Genomic DNA, 20,549 nt, shown 5'->3' with positions numbered 1-20,549 from the left:
CAATTTTGTGAGATTAAGACTTAAAATTCATTTCTAGTTGTTTTTGTTAAAAAGAAGTCTTAACCACTCAACTCACAAGAATATCACTGAAAATAGTTACACCAAACCTATAAAATAACTAAAGTTTTGAAACAAAAAATAAATAAAATAACCACATTTAAAATGGATTTTCAACATCCGGAATCTTTTGGTTTAATTGTAATTATGGTTTCTAAACTTTTTTCCCACAATTAAGCCCATCTGCTTACGGAAAGGATTTAACCAGAATCCAATGAACAGGCAGCAACTGTAAGTTATTCTCAACCATGATATCAGACAGTGACAACATTTTCTGACCTGAATACATGTCTCTGGACAAAAACTTCTAACAACTAAGACCGGCCAAAAGATTCGCCTCATAATAAGAGTATAGTAATAATGAAAATATTGCAGGGCTAAAAATAATAACTGAAGGTCAACAACATATACAAGCAAACTCCTAGGGGGCTAGTAAAATGAACAAAAGAAACATGATCAAGACATACACCTAAAGACAAACTAAACAGAAAAATACGGTAAATAGCATGTCAGTGCCCAGAATACATGAGAGCATCAGAGTGGAGAACTTTGTGGGAGCCTTATCAGCACCTGGTTATTTTCTACCTTCTCTGAGGACCCACTGATGTGCAGCATACTAGTTGTATCCAGTATGGTCTGCTCTTGACCTTCCTTTTTTCTCTCTTGATGTCTGCAGGATATCTTGCTGGAGAGTTCCATTCTTTTGCAACCTCTCCTTTTACCACTTGAGCTGCAGGGGATTCAGGACCCAGAATGGAGTTAACAGTGGTCAACCCAGAACCATTCTTTTCCGAAACTTTACTACTCTTCTCACCCCCTGAGTTTTCAACCGATTTTGGAGATTTAGGCTTGTTGTTGCTATGGGCAGCCTCACCCAAGAGGCTCTTCAGAGGTGTGTGCTCCTTACTGTTGCTCCAGTTTGTCACCTTGGCTATTATTTCTTCATTCCTCTTCCTCCCTTGAGACTCACCAACAACCTGATTTAGAGTGGGAAACCAACCGGCCTGTGAAGTGAAATCTGATTGCTGTGGATTCTGTCCCCTCTGGACTTCAGAAGCAGTGGCTTTTGGGCTAACCTGCATAGGTTCAACCAACGTCATGAAAGATGGTGGCTCAAACATTTCCGATTTATCAGACTGCTGTCTCTCAGCTGCAGCTTTTGAATTGTTCAAGTATGGCTTTCCTGCTTCCGTTGATGCCACCAAACCAGTTGATGACAAGGTTTCAGCATCAATAACTACCGGTGCATCAGATTGCATTGATAGAACTGCATAATGGATAATGAAAGAAAAGGTAAAAACCAAAGTTTTACTCAAAAATAGTCATTAAGTATTTTAACTATAGTGCTTCATGCAGATAATGCAAACCAAGGATAACCGCAAAGAGATGGATCCGCTTTTGACTTTCGACAAAGAAAATACACTCCTACAAAGGATTAGGGTGAAAAAATGGATGACGCCAAACAAACAGATTAATATAATTGGCCATAAACACTGAGAGACAAGATCTACGCAAGCATCTTTGTAAGCATGAAAGATCTAGACAATTGCATACAGGCATAATAGCCAGTATGTATGTGTCTTTCATGTCTATCAGTTTATGTAGAAGACCTCTCCCATTCTAATCAACTATGCTACAATATTTGCTACATGCGATCTTTTCTTTTCACCGAATAGTATGAACCGCAATTCGTGTCCTGAGAAATTAGATGCAGATTAGGATTTTCACACCTGTCAGTTGAGATTGCAGTAGGACAGATTAGATATGGAAAAACAGTTTTGTAGATAACAAACCTCACTTGTTAAAAAAACTTTATTCAACTATTGTGTTGTTGTTTTCATATAATGCACAATATAATTTATAGATCACAATTCCCAACCGTTGTATTCAAAATGGCTATAAACGACTAGTACACTAACTATCCATAATGACTAATACATTAACTAATCACAACGGCTAACTCATTAACTACCCACAATGGCTAACTCATTAACTACTATTAAGACTCCAGTGACTAATTCATTTAAGTTTATTCTAAAACCCAACCCAACTCCCCCGTAACCTTAAATGCTTCTCTTATCCTTCATCTCAGTTCCTATGTTCTTCATCCGGACTTTCCATGTGCAATAACCCTTCTCACATTGTGCTTGTCCCTTACATGAATAGACAAGTTCTTTGGTTTCTTCATGGATGACTCATTGTAGTATGCTTGTTCTCTACTCTCCTCGCAGTCAACTTGATCTTCTCTTTGGCCAACTTCTTCTTAACCAGGTTCATGTCTATAGGTTGACCTCCTTTTGAGGGATCAGACAATTCCCACGTATTGTTGCACTCAATCGCATCTATCTCCTCATCCATTGCAAATTGTCACTCCTCATCTTGCACCTCTATTGCAACTCTCAGATCCATCACTACTTGCAACTGTTCTTGCAAACGTGAAACATCTTGTTCAAGTTCCAAGCGCCGCTTTCGCAAAGCTTGCTTCCTTGTCTTTAAGCTTGCTTTTAAAATTGCATTACCTCTAACCTCATTTTCAATTTGTTGTTGCAAATCACCTTTTACAATCTCTAACCTTTGAATAACAATCTTATCCCTGCACATGTCTAAGCCATTCAAACTGTACAGATGCACCATTGAGCTTTCCATCTCTTGCTCCTTCGACTTATCCAAGCTATTAACATGCTCTACCAAGCTACCTAGGCACCTCACCGAGCTTTCCGAGATGTTCACTTGCTCCTTCGGGCTACTCAAGCTTTTCATATGCTCCACCGCGTTGTTTGGGGTAACTACACGCTCCACCATCTTGTCCAACCTATCTGCATGTCTCACTAGCCTATGCAACCTACTTGGTTGTCTACTCGACCTCTCCTCTTACTCGACTGTTTTGTTGAGTTCTCCTTGCTACATGGTTGTCTTGCTGAGTTCTCCATTCTACGTAGCTGTCTTGCCAGTTCTCCACTTGCTTGTGCTTGACCTACGAGCTACGTGCCACCATCAACATCGCTTCTTCTTCAACTTCTTCTACGAGATTGGTTGTCTCTTCTCTTCCATTCTCATACTGACAGTCTTTGGCAAAATATCCGACCTTACCGCAATTGAAACACTAGTCTTAGTAACAATCCCTTGCATAATGGCCATACTTGCCACACTTGAAACACTCAACATTTGAGTTGCACGATCAACCTCCTCTCCATGGACCTTGTCCTCTTTCGCACCAATTTTGTGACAGGAATGTTTTTTCTCTTCTTGTCCATGGCTTCTACTACAAAGATTGCTTATTATACCTCCTCGATATTGTCCTCTGCGTTAAGTGTTCTGAGCTTTCTCATCTTTAATTGACAACTTCGTTTGGAGTAATTGATCAAGTGGCTCCCACTTCTTCTTTTGTTGTTCGTGTGCTTCAAAAGATCCCGCAAGCTCTTCAACTATGAGCTTTGATAAGTCCTTTAACAGTAAAGAGGAAAACTAAAAAGAAGAAGCACTCTCAACAAAAGAAAACTAAATATATTGAATAGTTGTTACTTGATTGATTACAACAGAGTAATAACATGTATTTATACACAACAACACTAACTGATTAACAGAAAATTAACAGCTATATATTAACTAAGGCTAACAAACTGACAGTTGTTTTAAGAGTAACAGTTGGCTCTACACTAATATCCTTGAACTCCTCAATCGCACACACCACGTTCTCAAAGCCATCTGTTAGAAACCTCAAAATCTTCACATTTTGGCTGGCGGACAATGTCTCTCTGTTTCTACTGAGTTGATTCACCACAGTTTCAACCCGAGTTATGTACTCGGCTACTCCTTCTGTCTCCATCATTTGCATGCTCTCTAATAAGCTCCTAAGTGTTTAGGGTCACACCTGCTTCACCCAATCAACCCCCTTATACGCCTTCTCAAAAATATCCCACGCTTCTTTTGAAGATTTGGCACTTGAAATCTTCTAAAAGCCAGACTCATCCACAGCTAGGTACATACTTGTCCTTCACACACGTTTCTTTCAATGGTTTGAACTAGGCATTTGACCAATTTGTGGTATTGGCTGGTTCATCGAAACCATCGTCAAGCACCTCCCAATTTTCTTGGGAACCAAGAAGAGCCTTCATTTTGAGATTCCAATTGTCATAGTTGACAGCCTTTGTCAACTTGGGCAAAAATACATTGTTTGTAAGATTGGCCATCTCACTCTCTTTTTTTTCTCAAACTCTTAAGATCTCTCTTTTTCTCACTCAAACACTTAAGCTAACTAGCTCTGATACCACTTTGTAGACAACAAACCTCACTTGTGAAAAAAACTTTATTCACTTGTGAAAATACACTCCAACAAAGGATGAGGGTGAAAAAATGGATGAAGCCAAATCAAAAGATTAATATAATTGGTCATAAACACTGAGAGACAAGATCTAGGCACGCATCTTTGTAAGTATGAAAGATCTAGACAATTGCACACAGGCATAATAGCTAGTATGTATGTGTCATTCATGTCTATCAGTTTATCTAAAAGACCTCTCCCATTCTAATCAACTATGCTACAATATTTGCTACATGCGATCTTTTCACCGAATAGTATGAACCGCAATTTGTGTCCTGAGAAATTAGATGAAGATTAAGGATTTTCACACCTGTCAGTTGAGATCACAGTAGGACAGATTAGATATGGAAAAACTGTTCCAGAGACAAGGTAATTATTGTGTTTGAATCACGGATCTTTAATCTCTAACTACAACATAGAAAGAAAAGGAAAGATGGGAACAACTTAGTTGGGATGTCATTGCTCCATTGCGATGTCTTATATGTCAGTCTTTCAAAAAACAAAAAATCTCTTTAATCAACACATAATTTCTCTTTAAAACTGCATCATATTACCTCGTTTCATTGACTAGCCCTGGCATATTACAATAGCCCTACTAGAGAATGAATCAAATTATTACAGATGCTTTTTATTAAAAACAAGAGTATACCTGAAACAGAGCCCCAGTTGCCTTCCAAACTGTCACACCGGCTACCTGAGTCAACAGAAGCATCAACTCTGGATGAACCATGTTTAAACAAATTATTTGTTTGATCTTGAACAGGCACAACACTGATTCTAGGCACTTCCCTGCAAGGCTCTCCGTCAGGATTATCTTCAAACCCAGAATCAGGTTCAGCAGTTAAAGGAGATGTATACTTCCTAGCAAGGTCGTCTGCAGCCTTCACTAATAGTCCAACATCTTGTGCTTGATGTAACTCAGTAGATGTATCAACAGATTTGTTATATTCTTCATTTAGTTTGATATTAACATTGATTTCATCTTCTTTTGTGTTTCTCTGGGCACCTAGTAGTGGACTTATGTCTCTGCACTTTGTACCACTTGATTTGTTCACCGGCCTAACAAGCACAATGTCTGAAGACTCAGAAATAACTGGGTTTTCAAAATGATTGGTAGCAGGTTTAGGCAATGAAGTATCAGCTACAATTGAGTTTTCCTTATACTGTGCATGAAGCACATGACCTTGTACATTTTTTCCGAGTTCATCAGCAGCATCACTCTTATCAGCTCCATCATGCTCAAGTAAGTCCACTAATAGCTTGTCTTCAGATTGCAAGATGTCATCAGGTTGAAGATCTTTCAACATAATTTCAATAGCATCTTCTCCAGTAGCTCGAATAACCTTGCCCTCTGAAGCTACATGATGATTTGGGGTACCTATTATGTTAATTACACTAACTGTTTCACTGATTGCAGACCCAAAGGATTCCTCCCTCTCATTCTCATTAGACAGCCCTATTGAACTACCTTCTGGCAAGCTTTTGTGTGCAGAATTTTTACCACCATCATCAGTTCCATGCACTTCAGAAAATTGAATCATATGACTCTCATTCTCCTCAGTTTTCATAGTATTCATAGATGGGACAATTTCATCCGGTGTTTGATGACTTTCAACAGGGAGCTTCACTAGAGAAACATCAGTATACTCTTCAGCATGCATTTCTTTAGATGTAGGCTCACTGTTGAGCATCTCCATCCCCATGCTACCTATAACATCTATATTCAAAGAGATGACCTCACTTTTTTCACTCAATTGACTTGTGTTATAATGAAATTTATTTTCCTGAGTAACTCTGTCATTTATGTCATCCCCCTCATATTTCAATGACTCAGATGAGTGTGGGAAAGGATTTTGGTATACCACACCTTTGTGATCTTTAAAGTCTTCATACTCACTCTGAGAATGTGCTCCATCGCCAGGTTTATCATTGCATGTCAGAAGCAGATCAACATTAGCATTTCCTTCTCCCTTTGCATGCAAAATCTTATCATCATTGGAAGTAGCAAACTGCACCACATATGCAGACTCTACCTGAGCATCATCTGTGATTACACTTGAGTTTAACTTTAGAGGAAGGCTGTCTGGGGAGAACAAAGAAACGGACTCAGCTCCATTCTCTCCCTCCAGATTAACAGCTTCATCTCCTACTTGATGATCCAAGGAAACCTCATCACTAACTACTATTTTAGACGCTTCTTCACTCATTTTACCAACAACACTATCAGATGGTTCCACAATTTCAACTGTGTCTCTGTTGTAATTAGTCACAGCACCATCACCCACTTGATGCTCCACACGAACTACATCACTGACTACTATATTAGACACTCCACATGTTTCACTGACAATGTAATCAGATGATTCTTCAATTTCAACCACTACTCCAGCAGAATTAATCTCATCCTTTCCTTCCAAATTAGTCTCTTTTGTAGCAGACATCAAACTGCAATCTGTCGCATTCTCAACAGCATAGATATTCTTTACTGGCAATATGTCAGGCATGGCTTCAGCTTTGCCGGGAGGTGAATCACTGGACAAACCAAGAAAAACTTCACTGTCCACAGTAGTGGATTCTGCAGTCCTCAGGGCTGCAGTGGAACTTGATAATGGGTCCACAGTAGGGCCTGACAATTGACCTTGCAACCCCACTGTGTCTCCCACTCCAAAACTTTCATTTTGCAGAATATTAGGATTTTGAGTTTGGCTGTCATTAGTTGACTTGTCAATTAACGAACTCATATCTGCATCTGAAAACAGACCATCAGCCATGATAGAACCAGAGAAAAAACAAATTACTCAGTAAGAGAGAAATTGTATGAAAAAATGCCTACTCAATACTGGAGGATATCAATTTTGGAAAATAATGTAGTTGTGTGTGCATCAATACACTTGTGGTAACCGGGATATGTGCATCATTATCTTTCCAAAAGTTTGAAAATCCAAAAACTGATTTTCTTGATTGAAAGTATTTAGTAAAGTTTGAAAAAATAGTTACATATATATAAAAATTGCAAAATAGAAAGGTACAGAAAAGAAATTCTGGATTGAGACATGTGGATCCCTCATGCTTATTTACTCAGAAATTGTCAGATCCATAAAAATCATTTAATATAATTTTACAAGATTAATTAACTTAAAAGGTATACTCAAGGTAAAATCTTCACTGCTGCAATTACCTCATATTCATAAGAAAATATTCATTTACATTCAACATAGATCGGCAGTTTTATAATATAAACTCATAATTTCTATGAAACTGTAGAGAATAAATCACAATCTTATAATATCATAACATCTTGATAGACTAAGAAATTCAGTCACTAAATTTATAACAGTAACAAATTAACTCAAAATTCTGACACTCATAAAAAGTTAGCTATCGTTGAACAATTGAATGCAGGAGGAATTGTGCACTTTTAGTTGCATCATGTCAGTATTGACGCTCATATTCAACAGTCATGTGAACATATTTTCCCTAATCATGAAATAATCAGGCATGAACATTTTACCGTACCACATGCCAATACTCGGTAAATAAAGTAAAACCTAGTCAAGTTAATAAAAGGAAATGTGGTGTAAAACCTATCTTCGCACCAGTCAAATCTTTGTCCATAGAAGTTCCTGAAAATTTAGGTACATTTATGTCTACCATTTCCATATCAGCTCCTGAGTCCAAACTATCTTGCAACCGTTCCTTAACATCTGGATTTAATCCACTATCTGAAAAGTCTGCAACTGCATCTGAAAACACCTCATCTTCCGATCTAATAAACTTCTCTCCATTTCCTGCACTGCCCTTCTCATTGTTGCCTGTGTCCAAGGAATTTGTGACTGACAAAACCAAACCTAATAAAATAATAACAAATTACCAAACCTTCAATTTTGGAATGTATGATAATTCGAAGGCCGTAGATATAAAGTCAGGATTAGTTAGATTTACTTCATTTCCTGAGTTTCTCAATATCAAACCTAAGATGCTACACAAAAGAAAGAAAATCACCTGGTGTTTTGCGATCATCATCAGAAACATGTTCATCATCTGAGCCATTTAAATTGTGCTGTCCCTCGGAGACGTACAATTTGTAACCTTCAATGGTTCCACAGATCTTCTTGTGAGCACGCCTGTGTTTGGCACTTGGATGTGGATTTGGAAATGGCCATCCACATTTGTGACACAAATGGACCGCATGACTGTCGTGTCCTTCAACATCCAAATCACAAAACAAAAAAAAGACCATCAAAATCTTCACCTCGAGAAAAGTCCAAAAAAAAAGAGCCGGACACAGATTCCAAAACCAGACACCCCAGAAAGAAAGGCAAAGACTTTTCATACCAAAACACCTACCCAACAAAACCCAGAAAGAGAAATAATATAATAATGGAACATGGAAAGGAAAAGATAGCGAGAAGGAGAAAACAAAAAAGTGATGAGAATGCGAAGAAAAAGCACCTGCAGTTTCAATTCTTCTCTGATCTTGGTTATCCATTACCAGTGAAAAGAGTAAGAAAACCCAACCAGCAAAGAACAGAGAGGCTAGAAAGCCAAAACTATAGTGGAATGGAAGTAGAACAGTAAAAGGGTTGAAATCTCAGAGTAAGATCAACAGAGAAGGTGCAAAGAAAGAAGAGGGTAATTACAGTAGAAGTGGAGTGGTAAAGTAGTTTGAAACACCAGCATAAAAAACAAAAGGGCCCGCACCCATGTGGACAACGCAAGTCACTCACTGTTCATAAACACGAAACTTCCGTTTCCATCTCCTCTTCAAACACTTGTACAGTCGTACATGAAAAAAGGGTAATTCAGTCTTTTCATCTTTTTATCGGGGGTATAACTGTCGTTAACGTACAATACTTAGTTCCACATGCAGTGCACGTGCCTCTGACCGTGACGAGCTTTCCCCGCTGTGGATATGGTCACATGGCTGTGACAGTGTGGAGAATGACGGCCAATGAGGTTGGTGGTTGTAGTAAAAGGTCTCTGATGTTGTGATGTGGTGAATCCGTACCGTGTGTCCACGTAAGCATCCAAAACCAAAACCATAGGGTTGCTACGTCTTATATTATGGAAAAGTATGTCCGCTCCTTCTCTTTGTATTTTTTTTGTTTGTATGTCAGAAACACCGGTTAGCTGCTATTAGTATATGTGTTAGGTATGACGACGAAGTCAATCGAATTTTGTTATTTTATATCCATTTAAAAAAAATCATTATTTTTATATCAAATTTAACGGTATCATATTTTTAATATAAATTTAAATACTATTGTAGTCACTTTTTGTTCACTTTGTTTAATTTGATTTATTTTTTTTTCATGTTTAATTTAGTTTATATTTTGTTAAATTAGAATCAATTTCGTTTTTTTAGTGTCGTTTAGATTGATAATAACAGAGTATATATGTTGGCATTGTTCATAATACGTGGACAATTTTAATTATGGTTGTTCATGTTTTGTTCAAATCAATTCCTATTTTTGTTAAATTTTTTCAATTTAATTTCACCCTCCATTTCATCACCTTCACTCTCTATTTCATAACTATTCACCATTGCAACCACCATCACTGTCGTCGCCACCACCACCAACACCACACTAGAATCATCGTCACCACCAAACTAAAGCCACAACCACCACTACCACACTAAAACAACAATCATCACCACAACCACCAATATAACCACCACCACCTCACTAAAACCACCATTGTAAGACCCACAAAATTTAATTAATTAATTAAAGCGGATAGTGGATTAATTAATAAATGCGGGTAGTGGGAATTTTTATGGCATTAAATTCTAAGTTGTATGACGTGGAAAGTACTAGCTCAAATGGTTGAGAGTACTTGATTGTGTTGAGAAGACTTGGATTCAAGTCATATGTATGCCAATTGTGTGTTATTTAATTGTTATTATTTTAAATATATGTTGATCATGTGGTGAGATAATATAATCATTTAATTATATTAGTCAGCATGAAACATTAATTGGTTGGATAGTTGTGCAAGGGGGCTGGAAAATTTCCAAAAACCACTTGGCGGGCTATGCACAGTCGCCAGGCAGCTCATTATGCAACACATTTGGATTCACCCAGTTTTTCTGGGTTTGTATGAAGCGCTTAGCGGTAGCAAGTGACCCGCCGGGCGACACGAGCAAGTTTTGGCTCAAATTTGACGTTTTTTTGTGATCTGGGGTGTTTTGTTCGAAGGAATAACTAAGTTTACTTGTTAAAGGATGTTTTAATGTCAAATGGCAATTGATTTCACGGCATTGGGCGTGTGATTGAATGGAACAGTGAAGGGATGCTCTCATGGTTGGAAAAATTGGGGTTTGTGGTTTAAGGAACGTTCGTGGGGTTAATTGTACTGGAAAATGTTAACAGTGTAAGGCAAATGTGAATCTCTATGATGATGAGTGATTTCGAGTGAGAACTGGATGAAAATTACAAAGACGCGAGGTTGGGAGTTGTTGGGGTTTTCGAGGGTGTTGGAAAAATTCTGGGAAATTCCCAGAAGGTTATGCACTGACTGGCGGTATGCAATGAGTCGTCAGGCGGCAGCGCAATTTAAGTAACTGCATGGCTGGAAGGTGCCTATGAGGAACTGGGTCCGTGGAAACTAATTTAATACTAAGTTATTATTAAGAAACGTGATTGAACAGAGCCCTAGGGGATTGATGTGTGAATTACACTAGGGAAAATTGGAATGATTTAATGGTGCTGAAGGAAATTAACTATAATTAGATTGTGGTAGAGGTCTGGAATATCACCGCAATTGGTATAGGTTTATATAAATATAATTAGCCAAGTGGAGAATGATCTTAAAGTATATTGGACTAATTGATATTTAGATGAACCTAGGAATGTTTAATATTAAGGAAGGAAAAATGGTGTGGTGCTATTTTGGAGGAATTACTTAGGGTCATGTTGTTAAATAATAAGTGTAATTGCTTTGGGTTGAGGCACAATAAGAAGTGGTAGTAAGATTAGGTAGTTTTGTGTCTTTGGCCTAAGGTGGAGTATCTTGGTTGTTATTTAGTTAACTTGGGAGAGTGTGCATGATCTAGAGAGTGAATCTGGTATTGAGTTAATTGTGATATTAAGTAATAAGCATTGTGAGTGCATTGTGTTAGGGTAGTGATGAATAAGGTTTACTTTAAGAAAACCAATTTTGTACACTTGGATGGTTGGTCTTAGATGGAAGTAGGAAACTAGATAGTAAGTTAGCCACTGGAAAAGCGATTCAACTGGATTGGTGAAAGGCATCGTGAGTCTTGATGCCTGGATTGAAGAATCAAATCTGTGTAGAAGTACACAGAAACCAGAACTGTGCAGGTACTGATATAGCGTCTGGCGGCGGGTTTAGACTGTCAGGTGATAGCGACAGCGACAATGGGTACTGAAACGAGTGCGCCTGGTGGTGAGGCTAGTCCCATCAAGCGGGATCTACAACGTGGGTGTTTTCAGAGGCGTTACGCGCCTGGCGATATGTCACCCGCCAGGCAGTCTGGAAGCGGCAGCGTTTGGCGGTACGCGTCCCCCGCCAGGTGATTTTTGCTGCTGCAGCCTTGGGTTGTTGGTTTTGCATGTGTGATCTATAAGCCCTTTAGTGATACTTCAAAGGTGGGTTTGTTGGTGTTCCCTGAGTTGAGCTTGGAACGTATCCCTTGAGTTGAGCTTGGGATAGGGGTTAAGAACGTGGCATTCCTCGAGTTGAGCTCGAAATGGCATCCCTCGAGTTGAGCTTGGGTTGGCGAGTGTTCCCGGTGTGAGTGTGTTGGTTGTGGCCAGTACGGATGGGTCTAGATAGATTGCCCTCCTCAATAGTTAACGGACGAGTTTGGTAGTCTTGGGACGTTGCGAACTATGTTCGTATTTGGGAACTCCACCTGGCGTTATGATGTATGATCCGTAGCAATGATTTCCCGCACGTGCTTTATCGGTTGTGGCCGATAGGTATGACAACAATTCATCTGGAAGGAATCACTAGAAGATGTAGAGCACGAATAACATGGTTGTGGCCATGAGATATGGAATCTTGAGGGAATTCCTTTGGGGTGATTGTATGATATATATATATATATATATATATATATATATATATATATATATATATATATATATATGAGAATAAGTGTGTTTTATATATGTATACATTTTTATATGTTTATTTTGTTAAGCTCGCCCTATCTACTTGTGATTGGCAATGATCGTGTACGCGGTACACGTGAGCAGATGATGTTGTTGCAGGTGGTTCTGGTGAAGCTTAGTGATGGAGCGGGGATAGCTTGGGAGTTTTATTATTTTATGGTTTTGAAATAAATTGTAAACTCTATGAGATGCTTTTATATTATTTCCAGTTTTATAAACCATGGATTTTGGATTATCATTGAAGTAATAAAAGATTTAAATTTTCCGCGTTTTGGGAAATGATGCATGATTAAATGAGGCTGACGTGATAATTCTTTATTTATTATTTAAAATCTGTAATATCCTGACGGGATGTTACAACCACCACCACTGCCACCCCCACTACCACACTAAAATCACATTCACCACCATTACACTAAACCCACCAACAACAACGACACTCACGGTGGTATGGGTTTTAAGATAATGGTGATGGATATGGTTTTAATGTGGTAGTGGTGGTGGTGGTTGTAGGGGGTGGTTGCATGGTGGTTATGTGGTTGTGGGTTTAGTTTGGTGGTGGCAGTGGTTGTGGTGGTGGAGGCGACAATGGTGATGGTGGCGGTAGTGGTGAAGGGTCATGAAATAGAGAGTGAGAGTGATTGTAACATCCCGGTAGGATATTACTTAAAATGAATAATAAATAATAAATAAATAAATAAACAAGGCAGAAAATAAATACCTCATTTATTATGTAATCTGTTTCCCAAAACACGAGAAACTTTCAAAAACTTTAAAGGATTAGTAGTCTACATATTCAAAAATTCATCTATACAACTTTAAGATTAAAATCCAAAACTATAAAAACTGTAATCAAATTACATGGAAATTAAATAAAAATAGTTCTAAAAGGCCCTCGTATGTTGAGCCCACTCTCCGTCACTAAGCGTCTCCTGGCTCACCTGAAACATCATCTGCTCCCGGATAATAAATTACACGATCATCGCCACACAAAAACAAATAGGGTGAGCTATTCACATACACATAAATAAGTATGAAATAATTTCCCATCCCATTCATAAATATTTGTAAGAAAAAAAACATCCACTTCCCACACTCATAACCAATATGAGTTCATGCATGTACTCTAAATCTGGGATTTCATGTGCTTCCACGACCCTCATTACTCGTGGTCCAACCTACAAGCCTATCCCACTTGTAGTCCTGCTTCACGGACTCCCTCTCCCGTCATCCGAACTCCTCGCTCGGACCGGGACTGCATACCCGCCTTTCCTACTATGAACTCCCTCGCTCATAGCATTCTCAAGTTGAGCATGAGATGAACTCCTTCGCTCATTCATCCCAACAAGAGTATCTCCGGTGAACTAAACAGTTCACGTTCCGCATGCGGTCTACTCATCACGAACTCCTCACTCGTGACAAAATCCAAGCACATCCCAAATTCTATGGACTTAGTCCTTCAAGCCCAAACACCACAAACACATGCATATAACTTCCTATAAGTTAGGAAATACCAAGCAAACAGTCCAAACAGTGCATAAGAACATGGCTCCTCGCCATTCTCGCTTAAGCCATGCCTATTCGCCCAAGCTAGAACATCGGTCTTGATTAGGCTAAACAACCTCGCCTGAGCGGGTATGAACCAGTTGCGACTCCACAACACCTCGTTTAGGCGAGCCCTGCTCGCCTGAGCGAGACTGCGTTCGCTCAACACACAAAACTCCTCGCTTGGACGAGGATTCAACATAAATCAACACCAATGTCTCATCGTGACCTCGCTTAGGCGAGTCATTCTCACCTAAGCGAGAGTATTAATCGCTCAACACCTCAAAACCCCTCGCCCGGACAAGAAGTCGCGCTCAACACGCACAGGCTTCATCACGACCTCGCTTAGGCGAGCCTCTCTCGCCCAAGCGAGAGTATTGGTCGCTCAACCCTGACATATGTCGCCTAGGCGAGAGACGCGAAACAAAACCCAAAACGAGACTCTGCAACTCTCGCTTAGGCGAGATAGACTCGCTTGGGTGAAATTGCAGAGGTTCTCCTCTGATCACACGTGAAAATAGCCAACCCATGGCACTCAATCATTACCAACACAATGTAGTGGCCAGAAACTCAAAATCATGATTTCTAATCATCTGAACTACACCAAAAATCGAGTATACAATCATCAATAACCCCCAAGATCAAAACCCTCATCCAAATCATGTTAAACATAAAGGCTTGGCCACAACACCAAGTATACCAATTCTCAATCACAATACGCATACACTGAAGTCACACTATTTGGAGTTCAATTGAGAATCACAAAGACGAAATACACAGTACAACACATTAAATTTTTATACACAAAATGGCAGCTTCCCCTAACCTGGAAACTTGATTAAAATTGAGAAGAATGACAGTTCCTTAGTTCACCCAGGCTTTGCTTCACCTCTCTCCCAATTCAGCCCTTGCACAATCACTCTCAAACTCGTGCTCTTTTCAAAGTTCAACTATTAGCACTACCAAACCCTCTTTTTCCTCAAATTGGCCCTTTTATATGTGTCTCCATTAAGGGTTTACAAATAAAATGAAAATAAGCTTTATGGTGGTTTTAATTCTTGAAAATAAGCTTTATGGTGGTTTTAATTCCTATTCAAGGGTAATTATTCAATGGTTTTTCAACCCCTTTTGACTGTGCCACCTTTTCACATTCACTCCAAGCTAAAGTTGGCAAAAATAAAGGTAAATTCATGTCTACCAAGGTTTGAAACCGTGACCTTCCACTCATAAGGCCAAAGCATAACCACTATGCCAATTCACATTTAGTGATAACTATTATAATTCTATAATTATAATATCACTCGCTATTCACAAATATACTATCCAAAGATAAACAAGAATAATTCAAGCAACACACAACAAGCATTCATAGGACTTGAACCCAAGTCCTCTCACACATATAAAGTACTCTCAACCAATTGAGCTAGTACTTTTCCACGTCAAACCCATTAACATTTAATGACTTCAAAGTTTCCCACCACCCGCATTTATTACTTAATTAATTATTTAATTAATTAATTTTCACGGGTCTTACAGTGACAAAGGAGTCCATGGTGAGAGTCATGATGAAGTGGAGGTTGAGGGTAATGAAGTGGAGGGTGAGACTAAATTGAACAAATTTAACTAAAATAGAGACTTATTTGAACAAATTATAAACAATCATAATTAAAACAGTCCACGTAATGTGAACAGTGTCAGCCTGTACACTCTACCATTCTAGGGGAGAGAGAGAAAGGTTGCCATGTGGCACCTATCAATAGACAGTCAACAGGTTAAAGTTGGTCAAACATTGTAAGTCTGGTAAAGAAAAGGACTGAAATGCAATTGTTCATCTTTTTTTATTTCTCTACAAATTGGACTGCAAGATTGCAAGGGTTGAATTGAAATTTTGGACAATATGTAGTTATTTCTAATTATTTAGATATTTTCAGATGATTAATTAGATAATATCAATTGAGAATATCTTCCAGATATTTTTAAAACTGATAAAATTTGTTAATTATTTGAAAGATATTATATCAACTTATAAAAGATTTTAGCAATAAGAAAAGATAAAGTCTAAGTCCAATCAAGGCCTATATAAAGAGACCAAGGGGAAGTAGAAAGGGGAAGCTCCATACTTCAGAATTTAGGAACCCTTTAAGGGAGGCCTAATTTCATTCTCTCTCTTCATTCTTCTCCTATTTTTATTTTATTTTGATTTCATTGAGTGTTAAGCTTCAAGTGTTGGTTCCATTGTAATTTCATTATGGATTCTAAGGTTAGAATGCAATAATTGGTTTGTTCATTTGATTATTGTTGTGATTTATATTTTTCTATGCCTTTTATATCTAAATCAAGTAAAAGTAATGATTTTTACATTGTGGCAAGTTAACACGGTATTAAATCTACATAACATATCAATCATATGAGTTCAAGGGTTTGTAATTTTAATTAAGAATGTACTTTGATTAAATTTAGAAACTTTCATGTGATTAAATGGGCTTTTGTCAATGATTGAGAATGTACTTCGATTAAAGGTGAAAACTTTAACAAGAATTAATTAAGAATGTACTTTGGTTAATTAACTTTTAACTTGATATTAGAGGCAAAAGAATAAACATGATTAGGCATAGTAATATTCAATTGAGAATGTACTTTGGTTAAATTTACTATGATTAATCTACAAAATTCTTACTTTTAATTAAGAATGTACTTTGGTTAATAGTGAGAACGTTAAACAATTAATTGAGAATTTACATTGATTAATTTGCAAATTTACACCAATAATTAATCGAGCAATGATCTTTAGATACCGATGATGGATCTATTTTGAAAAAAAAGTGGAATTAATCTATTTTCTTTATCATTGTTTTATATCTTTTTACCTTTTTCCAACTTTATTTCTTTATTTTTTTATTTTATTTGATTAACCTTTCGTGTTTATTGGAAGACGACTTTGTCTATTTTGTTGACAAATATCTTAACAATACTAAGGTTATTATAGATAAGTACTATTAATTTGATCGCGTCAATGACAATGTTATCATGGAGCCAATGTGGAAGAGAGAGAAAGGACAAAAGCATAAAGTAAAAGCAAAAAGCGAAAGCAAAAGCAAGTGTGCCTTGGTGGTACACTTGGACCACATGGAGGTACCACCCTTAGCTGAGAATCCTCCTTGGAAAGCTTATGACATTCCTGTTGTTGCATCATTTAACCTACCTTCTAGAATGTAGGATTTCCTATTTGCTATGTAATCCTTTAGAACTTATGTTTATTTGCTTATAGCCCCCTAAACCCTTCCATATACAAGGTGCTCTACTACATGTAAAAGAGTTGAACATTTTGAAGTAAAAACATCGTTGTGTATCAATAATTCCTGTGAGATTCCTCCATAGAAGTAGATATTTCACTTAGCCTTATCTTGCTATGCAAGTGGCGGCACCCATCACTCATCTCTAGAGTTGGTTAGCCTTATGGCCTCCTCTAAGAGCGATGTGCTTCATCTCCATCTCCACTCTCTATCTTTTCCATTTTGTATTTGTTTGCTTCTACTTTTATTCAATTTATATGCTTTGTTTCTGTTTTTGTTTTGATTTGTAACTCAATCCATCATTCTCCTTCTCTAGAACCTTTAGAAGTGAACATTCGCATCTAGATAGCTTACTATCTTAATGTCCAGTGGGGATCTTCTACATGTTTTCTTAATATTACTTATCACCATATTTGAAAAACTAAAAATGACCAACTTAATCCTTAATCAAGGAATACATGCATGAACCTACTTCTATGCATGCTAAAGGTTTCTAAAGAAAACAACCAACATAGTGAAATTTACCGCACTATGGGAACCAAAACCTGTACCACACATCCAAGTTAAAAACTAGCATCTCGAATGGTCTCGCCCAACCTACACCAACAATGAATAGCCACATGCTTTCTCACAAACCACAATGAAACTACCACCACGAACTAGGTTCCGGGCCACAAGAAAGAACTAGTGTAAAGGTTGCACTTCATTCAAGGGATGCACCTATCTACTTGTGTGAGGCTTCAAGTAAACCAACTATTCAACCATGGAAAGGGTTTCATAGCATTCCTTCATAAATGGTTTGAGAGTAAAATTCCCAAAACATAGTACTCTAGCGTAAAGAACCCTTACGAAGAATAGGAAGAAACGAAAACATGGTATACACACACCAATGACATGTTCGTAAACTAGAAAGCAAAGAAGGATGAAGACAACACTCATCAACATTTCATAGACCTATGCATACTCTTCCAAACCTTATTCGTCAAACAACAAAAGATAAAATGAAGAAAAAACAAGGTCAAGCTTCCCTTTACCTGATTCAGCAACCTTTAAGCTTTCATTTTCCACTCAGCAGCAGTTCATGTCTTTCTTTTGGTTCCTTAATCTCACCCTCCTCCCCTTTTCCTTCTAAGCCCTTTAAGAAACCTAAATAACTTAGAGGATTTCCCTACGTGGTCGTCACTACACCCATCTACTAAAGCCTTAGCATTCAAACCACGATTATTTCCTTCCTTTTTTAGGTTACAAACATTAACTAAGGAATCTATAATTAAAAGTTAAAATCTTGGCTCTTTCTTCTTTCTCATGGTAGCAACAACGAGAGCAAAAAAATAGAGGAAAACAACCAGTAACGTATAGAGCACACACATGACCAACAAAAACAGGAGAGAGAAAAAAATAAAAAAGGGAAATAAATACAAGCATTTTCTAGACCAACCAGGATTCAAACCCATGCCAAACATACACATTAACCACTAAGCTACATGCCTTCTCATGATATGTTGTGCACCACATATTTAAAAACACACATATTCCACATGTCATAATTAAATAAAATAATTAAAATAAATAAAACAACAAGTTAAATCAATCAATCAATTCTTCCATGTGTCCCTCATTAGACCATGTGATCATTACACCAACAAGCGTTCTTATTAAAACATCAGCCACTTCATAACTTCACCTTAATACTCTAAGTTTTCCTGGGTATTACATAATGCATATAGAGTATATAACAAATGGTTAATGACTGTTAAAGAGTCCATGCATGTGGTATTTGATGAAACTAACCCAAAACTACAAGATCAAGTGTTAGAGAAAGCAAATGATGAAGATTTGCTTTTAGAGAAGCAATCTATAATAGTAAATCAATTAGTTGAAAAGGAAAATAGTTGACTGAAACAACAGTTCACAATAACCTACCTAAGGAGTGGATTGAACCTAAAGGAGTATCAAAGGACAACATCGTTGGTGATATTAATCAGGGAATATACACTAGACACAAACTTACTTACTATGAACATGTTGCATTTGTGTCTTAAATTGAACTTAAGAATGTGAATTATGCTTTAAATGATAGTAATTGGGTTATTGCTATGCAAGAGGGACTAAATCAATTCACAAAAAATAATGTGTGGTCTCTAGTCCTAAAAGTGATGACATGAATATAATTGGTACTAAATGGGTGTTTAGAAATAAAATGGGTGAAGATGATAACATAGTTAGAAAGAAAGCTAGGCTAGTTACTCAAGGGTATAATCAAGAGGAAAGCATTGATTTTGATGAAACATATGCATCTGTTGCTAGGTTAGAAGTTATGAGATTACTATTGGCATATGCTTACATGTGTAATTTTAAATTGTCTCCAATGGATGTGAAAAGTGCATTCTTGAATGATTTCTTAAATAAAGATGTGTATGTATCACAACCTCCCGGCTTTGTAGATCACCTTTATCCTAATCATATTTTCAAATTGAAACAAGCACCAAGATAGTGGCATGAAAGGCTAACCAATTTTCTTTTATCAAAATGATATGTTAGAGGTGTTGTTGATAAAACACTCTTCATTAGAAAACATGAAAGTGATGTTATACTTGTTCAAGTGTATGTTGATGATATCATCTTTGACTCAAATAATAACTCTATGTGTGAAGAGTTTGTTGCAACTATACAGGGTGAATTTGAAATTTCTATGATAGGTGAGCTAACCTACTTTCTAGGGATACAAGTCAAACAACTCAAGTAAGGAACATTTTTAAAACATTCAAAATACTGTTTTGATCTACTGAAAAAGTTTGAAATGGAGAATTGCAAAGAAGTTGCCACTCCAACTGCTACAAACTGTATCATGGATTCAAATGAGGTTGGGAAGCAAGTTGAATCAACCAAATATAGAAGGTTGAATGGTTCTTTGCTCTATCTAACAACAAGTAGGCCATATATTCATTTTAATGTATGCTTGTGTGCAAGATTTCAATCAAAATCAAAGGAGTCACATTATAAAGCTGCAAAGAGGATTCTTAAGTATCTGAAAGGGACAATCAGTGTTGAATTATGGTATCCAAGTGATTCTAAGATAACTCTAAGTGGTTTTCAGATTTTCACTATGCAGGACGCAAAATATATAGGAAAAACACAAATGGAACATGTCACCTACTTGGCTCAAGCTTGATATCATGGAATTGTAAGAAG

General features: G+C 37.4%; 1 protein-coding gene across 7 annotated transcripts; it reads right to left on the bottom strand.

Moving 5' to 3' along the window:
- Window positions 1–274: 274 nt before the first annotated feature.
- On the bottom strand, window positions 275–9,094 carry LOC114175972. Of its 7 annotated transcripts, none has more exons than XM_028060837.1 (5): window positions 8,831–9,094; window positions 8,381–8,581; window positions 7,963–8,226; window positions 5,028–7,127; window positions 275–1,324 (listed from the first exon to the last, which is right to left on the bottom strand). In XM_028060837.1, the coding sequence occupies exons 1-5, from the start codon at window positions 8,865–8,867 to the stop codon at window positions 639–641; spliced, it is 3,288 nt and encodes a 1,095-aa protein (XP_027916638.1). In that variant the 5' UTR covers window positions 8,868–9,094; the 3' UTR covers window positions 275–638. The 7 variants fall into 7 exon arrangements, with proteins under 7 accessions (XP_027916638.1, XP_027916639.1, XP_027916640.1 ...); XM_028060838.1 differs by having other exon boundaries at window positions 5,028–7,121; XM_028060839.1 differs by having other exon boundaries at window positions 7,975–8,226.
- Between the last annotated feature and the right edge of the window lie 11,455 nt (window positions 9,095–20,549).

This window comes from Vigna unguiculata, chromosome 3, assembly GCF_004118075.2.
Source record: "Vigna unguiculata cultivar IT97K-499-35 chromosome 3, ASM411807v1, whole genome shotgun sequence".
NCBI lineage: Eukaryota > Viridiplantae > Streptophyta > Magnoliopsida > Fabales > Fabaceae > Vigna > Vigna unguiculata.
The sequence above is the reverse complement of the archived record's forward strand: the minus strand, read 5'-3'. Positions and strand labels throughout refer to the sequence as shown.

Coding starts and splice junctions, on each gene's coding strand:
- LOC114175972 (XM_028060837.1), bottom strand. CDS start 8,867: ATGGATAACCAAGATCAGAGAAGAATTGAAACTGCAG. Junction 8,582..8,830: donor GAGAAGAATTGAAACTGCAG/GTGCTTTTTCTT, acceptor TGGATGTTGAAG/GACACGACAGTCATGCGGTC. Junction 7,128..7,962: donor TTTGACTGGTGCGAAGATAG/GTTTTACACCAC, acceptor GTCTGTTTTCAG/ATGCAGATATGAGTTCGTTA.